Source organism: Delphinus delphis, chromosome 17 (assembly GCF_949987515.2).
Source record: "Delphinus delphis chromosome 17, mDelDel1.2, whole genome shotgun sequence".
Classification (NCBI taxonomy): Eukaryota; Metazoa; Chordata; class Mammalia; order Artiodactyla; family Delphinidae; genus Delphinus; species Delphinus delphis.
Genome location: NC_082699.1, coordinates 29,380,549 through 29,394,163, shown reverse-complemented (window position 1 = coordinate 29,394,163; position 13,615 = coordinate 29,380,549). Strand labels below are relative to the sequence as shown.

General features: G+C 38.4%; 1 protein-coding gene across 1 annotated transcript in view; it reads left to right on the top strand.

Moving 5' to 3' along the window:
* The window catches only part of CNGB3 (cyclic nucleotide gated channel subunit beta 3), a 139,170-nt gene extending 125,768 nt beyond the window's left edge, over positions 1 to 13,402 (top strand). Inside the window, exons 16-18 of the mRNA XM_060035259.1 lie at positions 10,066 to 10,212; positions 10,449 to 10,623; positions 13,142 to 13,402. Of these exons, the coding sequence (XP_059891242.1) occupies positions 10,066 to 10,212; positions 10,449 to 10,623; positions 13,142 to 13,402 (583 nt within the window). The remainder of the gene's footprint in view (positions 1 to 10,065; positions 10,213 to 10,448; positions 10,624 to 13,141) is intronic.
* The last annotated feature ends 213 nt before the right edge of the window (positions 13,403 to 13,615 follow it).

The following is a 13,615-nucleotide window of genomic DNA, read 5'->3' as shown; positions in this document are numbered from 1 at the left end:
ATTTGCATTTCTCTAAATAGTGCTTAGAAAATAATAGGTCCTCAATAAATATTTGATAAATCAATTAATTTTCTCTGGGCCTATTTATTTTCACAAACGTGATCATATTTATTTTCTGCGTTTCTTTCATTGTACAATATCCTTTTTTCATCATATATAACAAGTTATTGGGCAGAATTTAGGCAGTGATATATGTTTTAGATAGTCTGGCTTTTATTTAAAGTATTTAAGTTCTGACTTTTCACCAGCTATATTGGTCAAATCACCCATCCTGCATATTTAACAAATATTTTCTCTATACCATTGTGAAAAGGCCAAATATTTTGAAGAATAATTTTAAACCTCTTTGTTCCCTCCAAGCAATGTTTGCCTATTTTCCCTGAGTACTCAGTTTTCAAAATGAGAGTACCAAGGTAGACTTTTAGTTTTTTGGACTATTTTAATTCCATATTCTTATTCTTCATCAGAATAATTCTGTTATTCCTTCACCCACTACCCTGCCTTTCCTAAAAGACAGAAATAGTAGATACATTGGAAGTATGAGCAGTGGTAAGAAGATTGATAAATATTGAGGGAGAAAACTTTTCATTTCCATTTTTTTCTGGCTCAATCCTGTGCATACTACCTGCGTTAAAATATGTGTTTATATTTTTCACTACCTTCTTTAATATACAGTCTCTGTTTGTGTAGCATTTTTTGCTTAGAGCAGAAAGCAAACCTCACCTAAGTTTCACAATATTCCTCTGAACCACTACATTATCAGTACCATTGTTTAAACATGTATTCAAATATTCTCAGGACTCCTCCTAAACTGACTTCATCTAGTGACTCTAATTCTATGAAAATCAAGGCTCTTTACCACCATTTGGAATAGCAGAGAGGGAGTAAAGAATCTGATTTTCAGACATTGGTAGAGCTTATCACGACCAGCCCAACTGGCTTCCTCCTTGATTTTTCTAATATCCATGTGCAAATCTCTATCATTAGAACAATAACAATGGCTTCATTAGCAGCATTAGAGTTTAGGGTGTAAAGAAAAGACTCCATGACTTGAAGTCAGCTCTGGTCTTGGATTTGAATTTCTGCAATGAAACTCGTAAGTATTTGTTCTGGAATAAGTCACTTCACTAGATTCTGGACCTCAATTTCCATGTCAGTAAGTGTAGGTAAGAACCTACCTCACCAGTTTCATGTGGTCATTAATATATGACATCGTTAGCTATTTTGACCCCAAAGAAACACATAGTTAAGCTAGAATATTAGTTTGTTTGATACAGTAATTTCCAGCCAGAGTATCATATATCCTCCTGGGTACTTGATATAAATAAAGAGGGCAAGGAATAAACTGTGCATGTTATTCCTTTTTTCCCCTCTTCTTTAGAATTTTTACCTAGATTCTTCATCGATCATCCACTTTTTTTTAAAAATAAATTTATTTATTTTTGGCCACGTTGGGTCTTCATTGCTGCTTGTGGGCTTTCTCTAGTTGTGGAGAGCGGGGGCTACTCTTGGTTGCGGTGCACAGGATTCTCATTGTGGTGGCTTCTGTTGTTACACGGGCTCAGTAGTTGTGGCGCACGGGCTCAGTTGCTCCGCGGCATGTGGGATCTTCCCGCACCAGGGCTCGAACCCATGTCCCCTGCACTGGCAGGCGGATTCTTAACCACTGCGCCACCAGGGAAATCCTGATTATCCACTTTTTCTAAGGCCAATTCAACTCTGAAATCAAGACTTCCTGGGGGAAAGAGGACTGTTTTGTATCTGTGAAATCTGAACTCTTTAACTCCGATAAAAATCCATACATAGAGATTTTTCTCAAAAATCTAGGTTAACATGTGTTGCCTTGCAGTGGTTTTATGACTATCAAAGTATCTGTGAAGAGCGAGCAGTCTGGGCAGAGGTGACACGAGAACATCCTCTGATATTTGCTCACCCACAAAAGTTTTGTTAGGATTTATATTTAGTGAAGTGGTAAAAATTTTCAAGCAACAAAGTGTTTTCCAATAACACTGAAAAGAGTAAAAGAATATCTCATAGAAGTCTACACAGGTGACCTAACCTCCTGCACTCCAAATATAATCCAGTTGGAAATTTGCTTAATGAGAACAGATATATGAAGTTGTAATCTCTCACTCAGCATTGGATGTGATTGATCTTCTTTCCATAGATAGTATTCATAGTTTTATTTCTATTATAGGAAACGATTCTACATGAGAGTATGCTTTTAGACAAGAAACTTCTTCATTTTAGGAAACATTCTCATTTTTTTACAGTTATCAAAGCATTAATCATTCTGAATTGTGTTTATCTGTTTAAGAAGTCTGTCTAGGTTTGCATCCAACTCCACAACAATGAGCTGTGTGGCTCTGGGTGAGGTCCTCAACTGAGGTTTCATTTCTTCATCAATTAAAACAGAGTAATAATGATACACAATTACCTCATAGGATTGAAAAGCATTATACGTGTTGATACAAAAGAGAACTTAGAAAAATACCTGGCTCATGGTAAGCACTTAAAAATATTAGCTAGTAATACTACTATTACTAATGTTATTATCAATATTTGCTAGTCGACTAGACAACCCTCGCCCACGCTTATCCCACTCCTAGATTACAAACAGCTTGAGGGCAGATTTTTTTTTTATTGAAATATAGTCGATTTACAAATATTGTGTTAGTTTCAGGTATACAGCAAAGTGATTCAGTTATACATATATGTGTATATCTATATTCTTTCTTCGATCCTTTCCTGTTATAGTTTACTACAAGATATTGAATATAGTTCCCTATGCTATACAGTAAATCCTTTTGTTTATTTTATATATGGTAGTATGCGTCTGTTAATCTCATACTCCCCATTTGTCTCTCCCCCCTTTCTCCTTTGGTAACCATAAGTTTGTGTATTATGTCTGTGAGTCTGTTTCTGTTTTGCAAATAAGTTTATTTGTACTAATTTTTAGATCCTACATATAAGTGATATAATATTTGTCTTTGTCTGACTTAACTTCATTTAAAATGATAATCTCTAGGTCCATCATGTTGCTGCAAATGGCATTATTTCATTCTTTTTTATGGCTGAGTAATATTTCATTTTATACATCTATATCTATATCTCATCTTCTTTATCCATTCATCTGTTAATGGACACTGAGTTTGCTTCTATGTCTTTGCTATTGTAAATAGTGCTGCTATAAACACTGGGGTGAATATATCTTTTCAAATTAGATCTTTTCTCTTTCCCAGATATATGCCCAGGAGTGGGATTACTGGATCATATGGTAGCTCTATTTTTAGTTTTTTTAAGGAAACTCCATACTGTTTTCCACAGTGGCTGTACTAATTTACATTCCCACCAACAGTGTAGGAGGGTTCCCTTTTGGCTTGAGGACATATGTTAATCATCTTTATAGCCCCAGAACTTGGCATCGTATCTAGGTCATTATGGAGTATGTTATTGCCACACACTTCTAATTTATCACTAATTTCTTTTTTTCCTTTTCTTTTCAATTTATACAGTGAATTCCTTATATGCTTCTGCATGATTGGCCTCCAAAGTAAAATGGTCTGTACAATCTCAAACTCATAGAAAAAAACTATTTATCAAAAGTCCAGCTGAGGAAGGTAATGTTTAAGAGGATGATTTTTCTCTAGATATTCTAGATACCACTGAAAACAAAAAGAGAGATGAGTATCTGATATGCACTGTACTGACTGCCCTTCCCACCCGCAGCATTGCTCCTATGGAACTGGACTTTGGAGTGACACACAGCCTTTACTGAGGACCACATCACAAACAGTGCTGGCAAACTTAGTTTTGCATCTATAATAGAATATGAACATGTTGTCCACCAGGTTACATGGTGGCCTCTCTACTAAAGCCCTTCAGCATATATTTCTGTCTTAAAACTAAGAATCCATCGATTTTTATGGTATAAGAGACAAAGCCAAATTCGAAGCCCTCTTGTAACAAAGTTTGCATTTTTGCATGAACCCCATTTTATGTTTCCATTCTTGTTTTTCTTCTGCTCTTCCTTTCAACTTATGCTCTTTTGTATTCTACTTATCCTTGTGAGTGCTTTCTGGATAAACTAGCTCTGTGAAAAAGGGCTGTGCACATTGTGTTCCAGTCACATTATAGTCTGTGTATGCAGTGCACAATTTATGATGCTGTATGTGGCAGCCCTGGAAAAAAGCTGGAAATGAATGACTGACTAGGGACTATCTGAATATTCTAGCTCTTTCTGATATATACACACAGAAATGTATATGTATATGTAAATACATATACATTTGTTTATATGTATATATACATTTGTTTATATGTATATGTGCACATGTACATATTATATTTATATGTATGTACTATATGTATACTATATGCAGTAGGGATCACCCAATCCACTGATGGTCTGAATAGAACAAAAATGTGAAGAAAGGGCAAATTCACTCTCTCAGCTTGAGCTGGCACATCTATCTTCTCCTGCCCTCAGACATCAGACATCAGGGCTCTTGGTTCTGGACTTTCAGACCCAGACCTCGACTTACACCAGAGACTCCTCTTTCTCCCCTTCTCAGGCCTTTGGACTCAGACTGAATTACAGCACCAGCTTCCTGGGCCTCCAGCTTGTAGATGGCAGACTGTGGGACTTCTCAGACTCCATAACCACCACAACCACATGAGCCAATTCCCATAATAAATCTCCTTTTATATATATCTGTATATGTCCTATTTTTTCTGTTTCTCTGGAGAACCCTGTGTAATAAAATTTATTATACTTATTGTTAGTTGTTACAGTTACATACCCCAAATTAGGGTTTAAAACTTCTCAGCCAGGAGTTTTACCTAATTACACCTTCATAATTGAATGTCAGGGGTCTATAAACACTTATCTCTCGGCTTCCCTGGTGGCGCAGTGGTTGAGAGTCCGCCTGCCGATGCAGGGGACACGGGCTCGTGCCCCGGTCCGGGAAGATCCCACATGCCGCGGAGCGGCTGGGCCCGTGAGCCATGGCCGCTGAGCCTGCGCATCCAGAGCCTGTGCTCTGCGGCGCGGGAGGCCACAGCAGTGAGAGGCCCACGTACAGAAAAAAAAAAAAAAAAACACACACCTATCTCTCCCTAAAGATAATCAGATACCTATAGTACAGAAGGTACTAAAAGGTGGTCTTGTTAATCCAAAAGAGAGATGAAGTATCTTGCTCAGAAATACACTTAATAAATGGTAGATTTCAACTATAGTTCAATTTAAATTCTTTTAAATTAAACATTATAAATAAAATCGTAGAGTTATCTGGTTCCAAAATCTGTACTCTTTCCACAAACCATACCATGCTTTACTATTTTTCCTTTTGCACTACTTTACCTGCTGAATACATGATAGGCACTTAATAAATACATGATTGGAGTAAAAATCTAAAAGGTCCTTAAGTTCTTTTTTAAGGTCACAGCAAACAAAGGTGGACCTAGAATTAGAATCCATTCCCTTGTTTCCTGGGCCATTGCTCTGTTCAGTATTTTTGACCTGGGGACACTTACCATTAACCTCGGCTGTTTGTCCTCCAGCACGTGCTCTTTCAGAAACTATGTGGGCTTGGGAATATTTAGGGATCTTCTTACTAAGCTATTTAATGAGTGAAACTTTCCATTGGTGGAATGCTGGAGAAGCATTTTGTGGACAGGAGGGAAAAAAACGATGCTATTTTAAACACTGCTGAGAGTTTGGGCAAAATCCATCTGGCAGACAGACTATTTCTTCCGTTCAAAAACTCATCAAGCACTCCAAATGTGTAACCTGTAGGCAAGTTTAATTAAAGCTTGAGAAATCTCAAAATAACTTGACATTTAAATATGTTATTTCCGTTCTGCTCTCATAGTCTGACACACACAGAGACAGTCTCAGGTCCAAATTAAGCTCCCCAGTGCCATCCAGCCCTGCCTAACTACTGGATTGCCCTATGTCCAAGGCGACAGGAATGTGAATGAAATAGGCTCATCCAATCATTATCCTTCAAATATTAACATCCATTTCATAGATAGATAGGCAGGAAGATAGGTAGGTAGATAGATAGGTAGATGGATGGATGGATGAATGACAGAGTAAAATTTACTTCTCTTACTTAAAAAAAAGGGCAAAGGCAGAGCTTGTCTTGGGGAGAAGCTCAGGAAAGGAGATTCCATTTTCTCTTTTCTCTTAGTTTATCAACTATAATTCTTTTCAAAAAACTTCAGTGTTTGCCATACACATTTTAAACTAAGTTTACCTTCACATTAACACTATACCACTTCACACATAGTGCAGGAACATTATAACAGCCCTTCCCTACCAGCCCTTAAGACACTGATATCATTCATTTCACTTATCCATATGCTACAATCACCCAATGCAGTGTTACTTTATTATTTAAAGTCATATTTTAGATCAATTAAGAATAAGGAAAGTAAAAGACTTTCGTTTTACCTCTGCTTATTCCTTCTCCCATGTCTTTCACTCTTTATGTAGACCTAAATTTTTAATCTGTATCATTTTCCTTCTTCCTGAAGAATTTGTCTCAATATCTTTAAGGGTATGTCTGCTAATGTTAAAGTCCCTCAGTTTTTGGTTTTCTGAGAAAATCTTCATCTCCCCTTCACTTTTGATGGATAACTTCACTATACATAGGATTCTAGGTTGGTGATTTTGTTTTTCTCAACACTTGGTATTTCACTCCACTCTCTTCTTATTTGCAGTGTTTCTGATGAAAAGACCACTATAAGTCTTATTCCTGTTCCTTTATATGTATGGCTTTTTTCCCCCCTCAGCTCTTTTCAAGATTTTCTTTGTCTTTAGTTTATTACACTTTGAATATGATGGGCCTAGGAATGGGGGTGGGGGAGTATTTACTCTGCTTGGTATTCTCTGAGCTTCCCGGATCTGTGATTTGTTGTCTGTCATTAATTTGGAAAAGTTCTTGGCCATTATTACTTCAGCTGGTTCTTCTAATACTAGAGAATGATGTATGTTTATGTATATATCATATATATAAAATACCTTTTGAAAATGTCCTGTGGTTCTTGATGTTCTGTTCTGGTTGGATTTTTGGTTTTCTTTTTTTCCATTCCTTTTTTTTCTTTTTGCATTCAATTTGGGAACTTTCTACTACCTATCTTTAAGCTCATCTATTCTTTTCTTCGCCATGCCCAGTCTACTGATGAGCCCATTAAAGTCAGTATTCATTTCTGTTATAGTATTTTTTTTTTTTTTGAGGTACGCGGGCCTCTCACTGTCGTGGCCTCTCCCGTTGCGGAGCACAGGCTCCAGACACGCAGGCTCAGCGGCCATGGCTCACGGGCCCAGCCGCTCCGCGGCATGTGGGATCTTCCCGGACCGGGGCACGAACCCGTGTCCCCTGCATCGGCAGGCAGACTCTCAAACACTGCGCCACAAGGGAAGCCCTGTTATAGTATTTTTTATTTCTAACATTTCCTTTTGAATCTTAGAATTTCTATCTCTCTGCTTACATTACCCATCTGTTCTTGTATGATGCCTACCTTTTCCAATAGATCTTTTAACATATTAATCATAGTTATTTTAAATTCTCTGTCTGATAATTCCAACATCTGTGTCATATCTCAGTCTGGTTCTAATGCTTTCTTTAGCTCTTCAGGCTGTATTTTACTTGCTTTTTAGTGTACTTTGTAATTTTTGTTGAAAGCTGTACATGACGTAATAGGTAGTAGGAACTGAGGTAAACAGGTCTTTAGAATGAGGTTTTATATTAATCTGGCTAGGAGTTGGGCTGTGTTTAATGTTTGCTGTAGCTGTAGGTGCTAGAGCTTCTAAATTTCTCTAGTGACCTTGTTTCTATCTCCTCTGTTGACTTTGGCCTTCCCTCAGTACTGCTCTTCAGAGAAAGTCTGCATTTTGCAGTTATAACCCAATGTTACCATACAGAAGCCCCTTTGGTATAGTGCTCAGGTATGGGGAAAAGCTCTAACTTTATGATTAAATCTAAGTCTTTTAATGGATATATGTCCCTGGGGTGTGATCTTCACAGGTGTTTCTTATCCCCTTAGGCAGGAAGGCCAGAGGTGCCTGGGATGAGAGAAATGCCCTTCCTCCAGCTAGGATAAGACTCTGGTAATATTTTCCCCTGGATAGTAGACCTTTGTAATGGAGAACAAATATATTCTGGGTGTATTTTACAATGATTAATTATCCCCTTCTACTGCCCGAGCAACAGGCAGATCTTTCTTGGCTCTCAATCATGAGAATCTGCTGAAGTTTCTCAAGGTAAAACCTATAAAAGTATCAGTTTCCCCATAATTGTGGCCCTCAGAGTTTCTCCCTCTCTTGATAGTTCACTCTCAACGTACAGCAATTTGTCGAAATTACCATTTAGGTATTCCTACCAGTTACAGCTCCAAGGGCTTCTGTTCCAGGTAAGCAGGTTTGGCTGTGGCTTTCTGCATTCACCTGTCTCCCCAGATTTGGATGGGAGTTGACCCTGCAACTTCAGTTCTTTGACAGTTCTGAGAAAAGTCATTGGTTTTCAGTTTGTTCAACTTTTTCGTGTTGTAAGGACAGGAGTGACAACTTCCAAGCTCTTTACATGTCAGAGCTGAAACCTTATGTTAGTTTTTTAATGATTAACAGCCAGCGAAAATGTTCCCTTTTCTGCAACAACGGCTGGAGAAATACACATGGTCTGATATCAATCTTCAGGCACAGCACTCACGTAGCTTCTCACATCTCATTGCCCCCAAAGGCAGGGCTGTGAAAACGTGAACATTCCTATTGCCAGAATGCTTTCTCGGTCCCTTCCACCTCTGGAGATTGTTTTTTATTAATGTGAGCCTTCTTTCTCCATTTCTAAATGGTTGACTCTGAGAGACTGAATCTCGTGTTACCATCTCACTGCAGAGCCTGTAGTGTTTTTTTTACACATTTGAAATGTGTTTTTTCTTGTCTTGCTTTCAAAGACCAACCCTTATTTTCCGGATTATTGGTGAATGACAGAAGTTATATTCATTTGTTTTATTCACTCGAGTGTTCATTTATTTTATAACTATTTATTGGTTACTTCCCAAACACAAAATGCCCCAGCTATGTCCGTGAGAGATATAAAGTCCAGAATTCTCTAACATTCCAAGTGGGAAGTTGTATGAGAATGACTATACTACAGAGCAATTTATGATACTGAGAAAATATTTGATCTGGGAGTTACATATAGGAAGAGATTAAATTCACCTAATGTAACCAGGGTATCATTAAGATTTGATGTCAGAGCTTGATCTGTCAGAGTCCAGACAAAAAACTGAAGGTACACTTAAGTAAGTTAACTAAGAAGACTTTAATAAAGGAATTACTGACAGAAGCCAATCAAAGGAAATTAGAAGGAAAATCTAAGACTACCCAACAAGAGATGGTGATATATCTCGAAGCTAGCTACAAGGGAGCTGTTTCCACAGCCAGGCCTCAAGGGGACAAGGGCAGGGCACATTACCAGAGCCCAGAAAGAAATCTGTGGGAGTTGTACTTCCAGGAGATGGCCAGGAGCTGTGGATTTTGGTAGAAACTGCAGCCATTGCTAACTTAAGACCTGGCAGGGAAGTATGGGGGAAGAAACGTGCCAACTCCACTCTCTTCCTGCTTTCTGACTTCCTACTGGTATTTCCCATTGGCTGAACCCAAATGAAAATCAGAGATCAAGCCCACAGAGGTCAGCTTCCTGGAGTGCAAAGAGGATCGGGAAGGATGAAAAGTTAGTCTGAAAGAGCAAATGGAGGATACCCAGTCCAAAGAGAGTCTGCACTTCTGGAATCTGGGAGGAAGAATCTCCCAGGGCTCTGATGGCTACAAGGCCTTGATTTGAGGTGGGAGTTAGATGCAAAATGCATTGAAATCTGTTGCCACTTCTATTGCCACCACATCTTGACTCTCTCTGCACACTCATCTGAACTCTCACATCCAGGGAATGATCTCTGAAGCAGTATAAATGGTTCTAATATTTGATTTTTTTTTTTTTTTAAGATTTTGGTGGAGGAAGATTGAAACTGGTGGCAAAGATTCATTTTTCTCTCTTACAGCCTTCTAGCAGCAAGAGGAGGAAACCGTAGAACTGCCAACGTGGTGGCCCACGGCTTTGCCAATCTTTTAACTCTGGACAAAAGGACCCTCCAAGAAATTCTAGTGCATTATCCAGATTCTGAAAAGCTCCTCATGAAGAAAGCCAGGTATAACCTTTAAAACCCCATTAGAGAGGAGTTGGTTTTACTTCGTAAAATCTAAGATGAGAACTGTGCTATGGTGGGTACAATCAACTTTACCCATGAGATACACTTAACAAACAACTGTTTATGCAGTTATACACTGAAAACTTCACAGATTAGGAGAAATGATAGTATTTCTGGTAAGTTTTTCCATAACTCTCACAGTGCTATCTGAAATGGCCTTTCTGTCTTGTCCACAGAGTGCTTCTAAAGAACAAGGCTCCAGGCACAGAGACAACTTGTCCAAATAAAGGACTTGCCTTTCTCTTCCCACCAAAACAAGAGACACCCAAAAAGTTTAAAGCTCTCCTGGGAGGCTCAGGAAAAGCAGGTCTTGCAAGACTACTCGCACTGAAGAGAGAACAAACCGTTCTGGTAATAAGGCAGAGGGAAAGGAGGGCTGTAACAGAGACCACTGGACTAAAGACCAGACAAGCTCCTACTTTAATTCCATCTCAGACACTGGGATAATCTGGGTTCATCTAATGCAAATAATTAATACTTTATATACAGCACTTATTATTAGTTTACTGTATGCCTACATAACATCACATTTAATCCTCACAGGTTTATTATGGATAGTTTTAATGTATATATACATAAATACAGTCGACCCTCATTTTTGTGGATTCTGTGTTTGTGAATCTGCCTACTCACTAAAATGTGTTTGTAACCTCAAAATCAATAATTACGGTGTTTTGGGGGTCATTCACAGACATACATGTGCAGAGCAGCAAAAAATTTAAGTTGCTGGAGGCACATGTTCCCAGCTGAGGTTGAACAAGGAGACACTCTGCCTTCTTGTTTCAACTCTCACACTGTAAACAAGTGATCTTTTCATGGTCTATTTATTGCCATGTTTTTTGCATTTTTGTGCCTCTCCCCCCACAACACTGTTAAAAATGGCCCCCATGGGGCTTCCCTGGTGGCGCAGTGGCTAAGAATCCACCTGCCATTGCAGGGGACACGGGTTCGAGCCCTGGTCCGGGAAGATCCCACATGCCGCGGAGCAACTAAGTCCGTGTGCCACATCTACTGAGCCTGCACTCTAGAGTCCGGGAGCCACAACTACTGAGCCTGTGCACCTAGAGCCGGTGCTCCGCAACAAGAGAAGCCACCGCAATGAGAAGCCTGCACACCACAACAAAGAGTTGCCCCCGTTCGCTGCCATTAGAGAAAGCCCATGCAGCAACAAAGACCCAACACGGCCAAAAATAAAAACAAATAAATAAATTAATTAAAAAAAAATGGCCCCCAAGCATATCGTCAAAGCACCACCTAGTGTTCCTAAGCACAAAAATGCTCTGATGTGCCATACAGAGAAACATGTGTGTTAGATAAGCTTCATTCAGGCATGAGTCATAGTACTATTGGCTGTGAGTTCAGTGTAATGAATAAACAATATATATCAAATAAGGTGTCTCTAAACAGAAATGCACATAACACAAGGCTATGTATTGAGCAGCTGACAAAAATGTTGTAGCCAGAGGCTTGTAGGAACCTAAACCTGCATTACCCCTAGGAGAGATAGGTCAGGGTTTGCTAACAGTGTTTGTGGCAGCTTTACAGAACAAAACTACCATGAATAATGAGGATCAACTGTATATGTATAGACATACATATATACCTATAAATATATGACATTTTACCAGTAAGCCAATAAACATTTTCACTAATATTCATTCAATTACTATCACTAATGTAAAGTCAGAAATAACCACATAGATTGCATCCAAGCTTTTATATTATAGATGAAGAAACTAAGATCCAGATTAATGTATTTGGATAAGATCACAATCAATGATAGAGCAAAAGCTATTACTCGGGTATTCAGACTTCCACACCTACACTAAGCTGTCTCCCAATTCCTAGAAATGTCAAGAAACTCAAATGTTATTGCTTTTCTTTTTTTTTTCATATTTCTTTGATTCTCATGATAAGCTTATGAGGGCAGATACGGAAAAACAGCAGGAATTCAGGTTTTCTGAATCTAGTCCTTATGCTATCTCTAAAACTGTAGGAAATGGGAGTCTGTGGTTCTTTCAGGAAATTGGTAAAGCAAATATTATAAAAGTCAGTCACACTCAAGAGACTAAAACTTGCCTCATCCTTTGCCACACACACAACACTGCAATGAAAATCAGTGTATACCAAATGCCTTATTTAATCGGCACGGAAATAATACTTTGTGTAAAAGGCTTATGGGGTTAAAGAACTATGTAAGTCAGTATGTTAAGTAAGGCTCTCAACTTTATATGTACACATTCATACCTGGTACAAGCTTCTCTCAAACTGATCTCAAGCATCACCAGTAAAGAGCATAGTATATTTTTTACTATGAAATTTCTACAGATGACACTAAATACAATAGGTTCTAAAGCCATATCAAATGCCCATTGGACAAATGGAGAAGACTGTACTAGGAAAGAGATATGAATTTCTCCCTGAAGTTCTCCCATGAACTTATGCAGGAGGAACACCAGAGATTCTAGAGTATTTATATGGTATTTGGTTAATACTTTTTTATTAAAAGATAAATATTTAAAATTTCATCTTCATTAAATAAGTAAATATTTAAAAAGCAAAGAGTCTTGAGCACTAAGTCTAATAATTCAGAGACCATGAGGGTCAATAGGAAGTGAATTCCTTGGTAGGGACAAAAACGTGACGTAGACTAACACCGAATTCAAATGTGATAGCTCAGCCCCATTCTCCAGCACATCAGAAAACTTAGTTAAATGATAGTCAATGGCAGACATGATTCCCTTATTAACTTAATTCAGACAGTCTTTGTCTTAGTGGTGATCCTTAGCTATTGCATATTAATCAAAAGACTCCAATGTCCTTGATTATGATTTCAATACCAATTCTTTTCAATAACTGTTGCTTCTAGAAAAAAAGTGAAAACTCTGAAGGAGAAGAGGATAAAGGAAAAAAATATGAAGATAAAGGAAGACAGCCAGCAGAGAAACCACTTGAAACATCCAAATGTCGAACAAGTTCTATTACAGCAGAGGAAGCGCACCAGTCAATTAGAAGGGCAGTTTTACCCAGAGGAACTACCCGTCAATCACTCATCATCAGCATGGCTCCTTCTGCGGAGGCTGGGGAAGAGGTTCTGCTGATTGAAGTCAAAGAAAAGGCTAAGCCATAAATGTTTGATTATCTTTAGATACAATCTAGTTAGTTCCCAAAGAGATTGTAGTCAGGATGGTAGCTTAAACTAATGAGAGGAAAAGACCTTGCCGGGACCCTTGAGAAACCATAGGCAAATCCCTAGCTTAGTTTCTAGGATTTACCCTAGAGAGTGTGATCTTTTGCCTTGGCAATAAGAAGATTATTAAAAAAACCATCCCTATTCTCCATT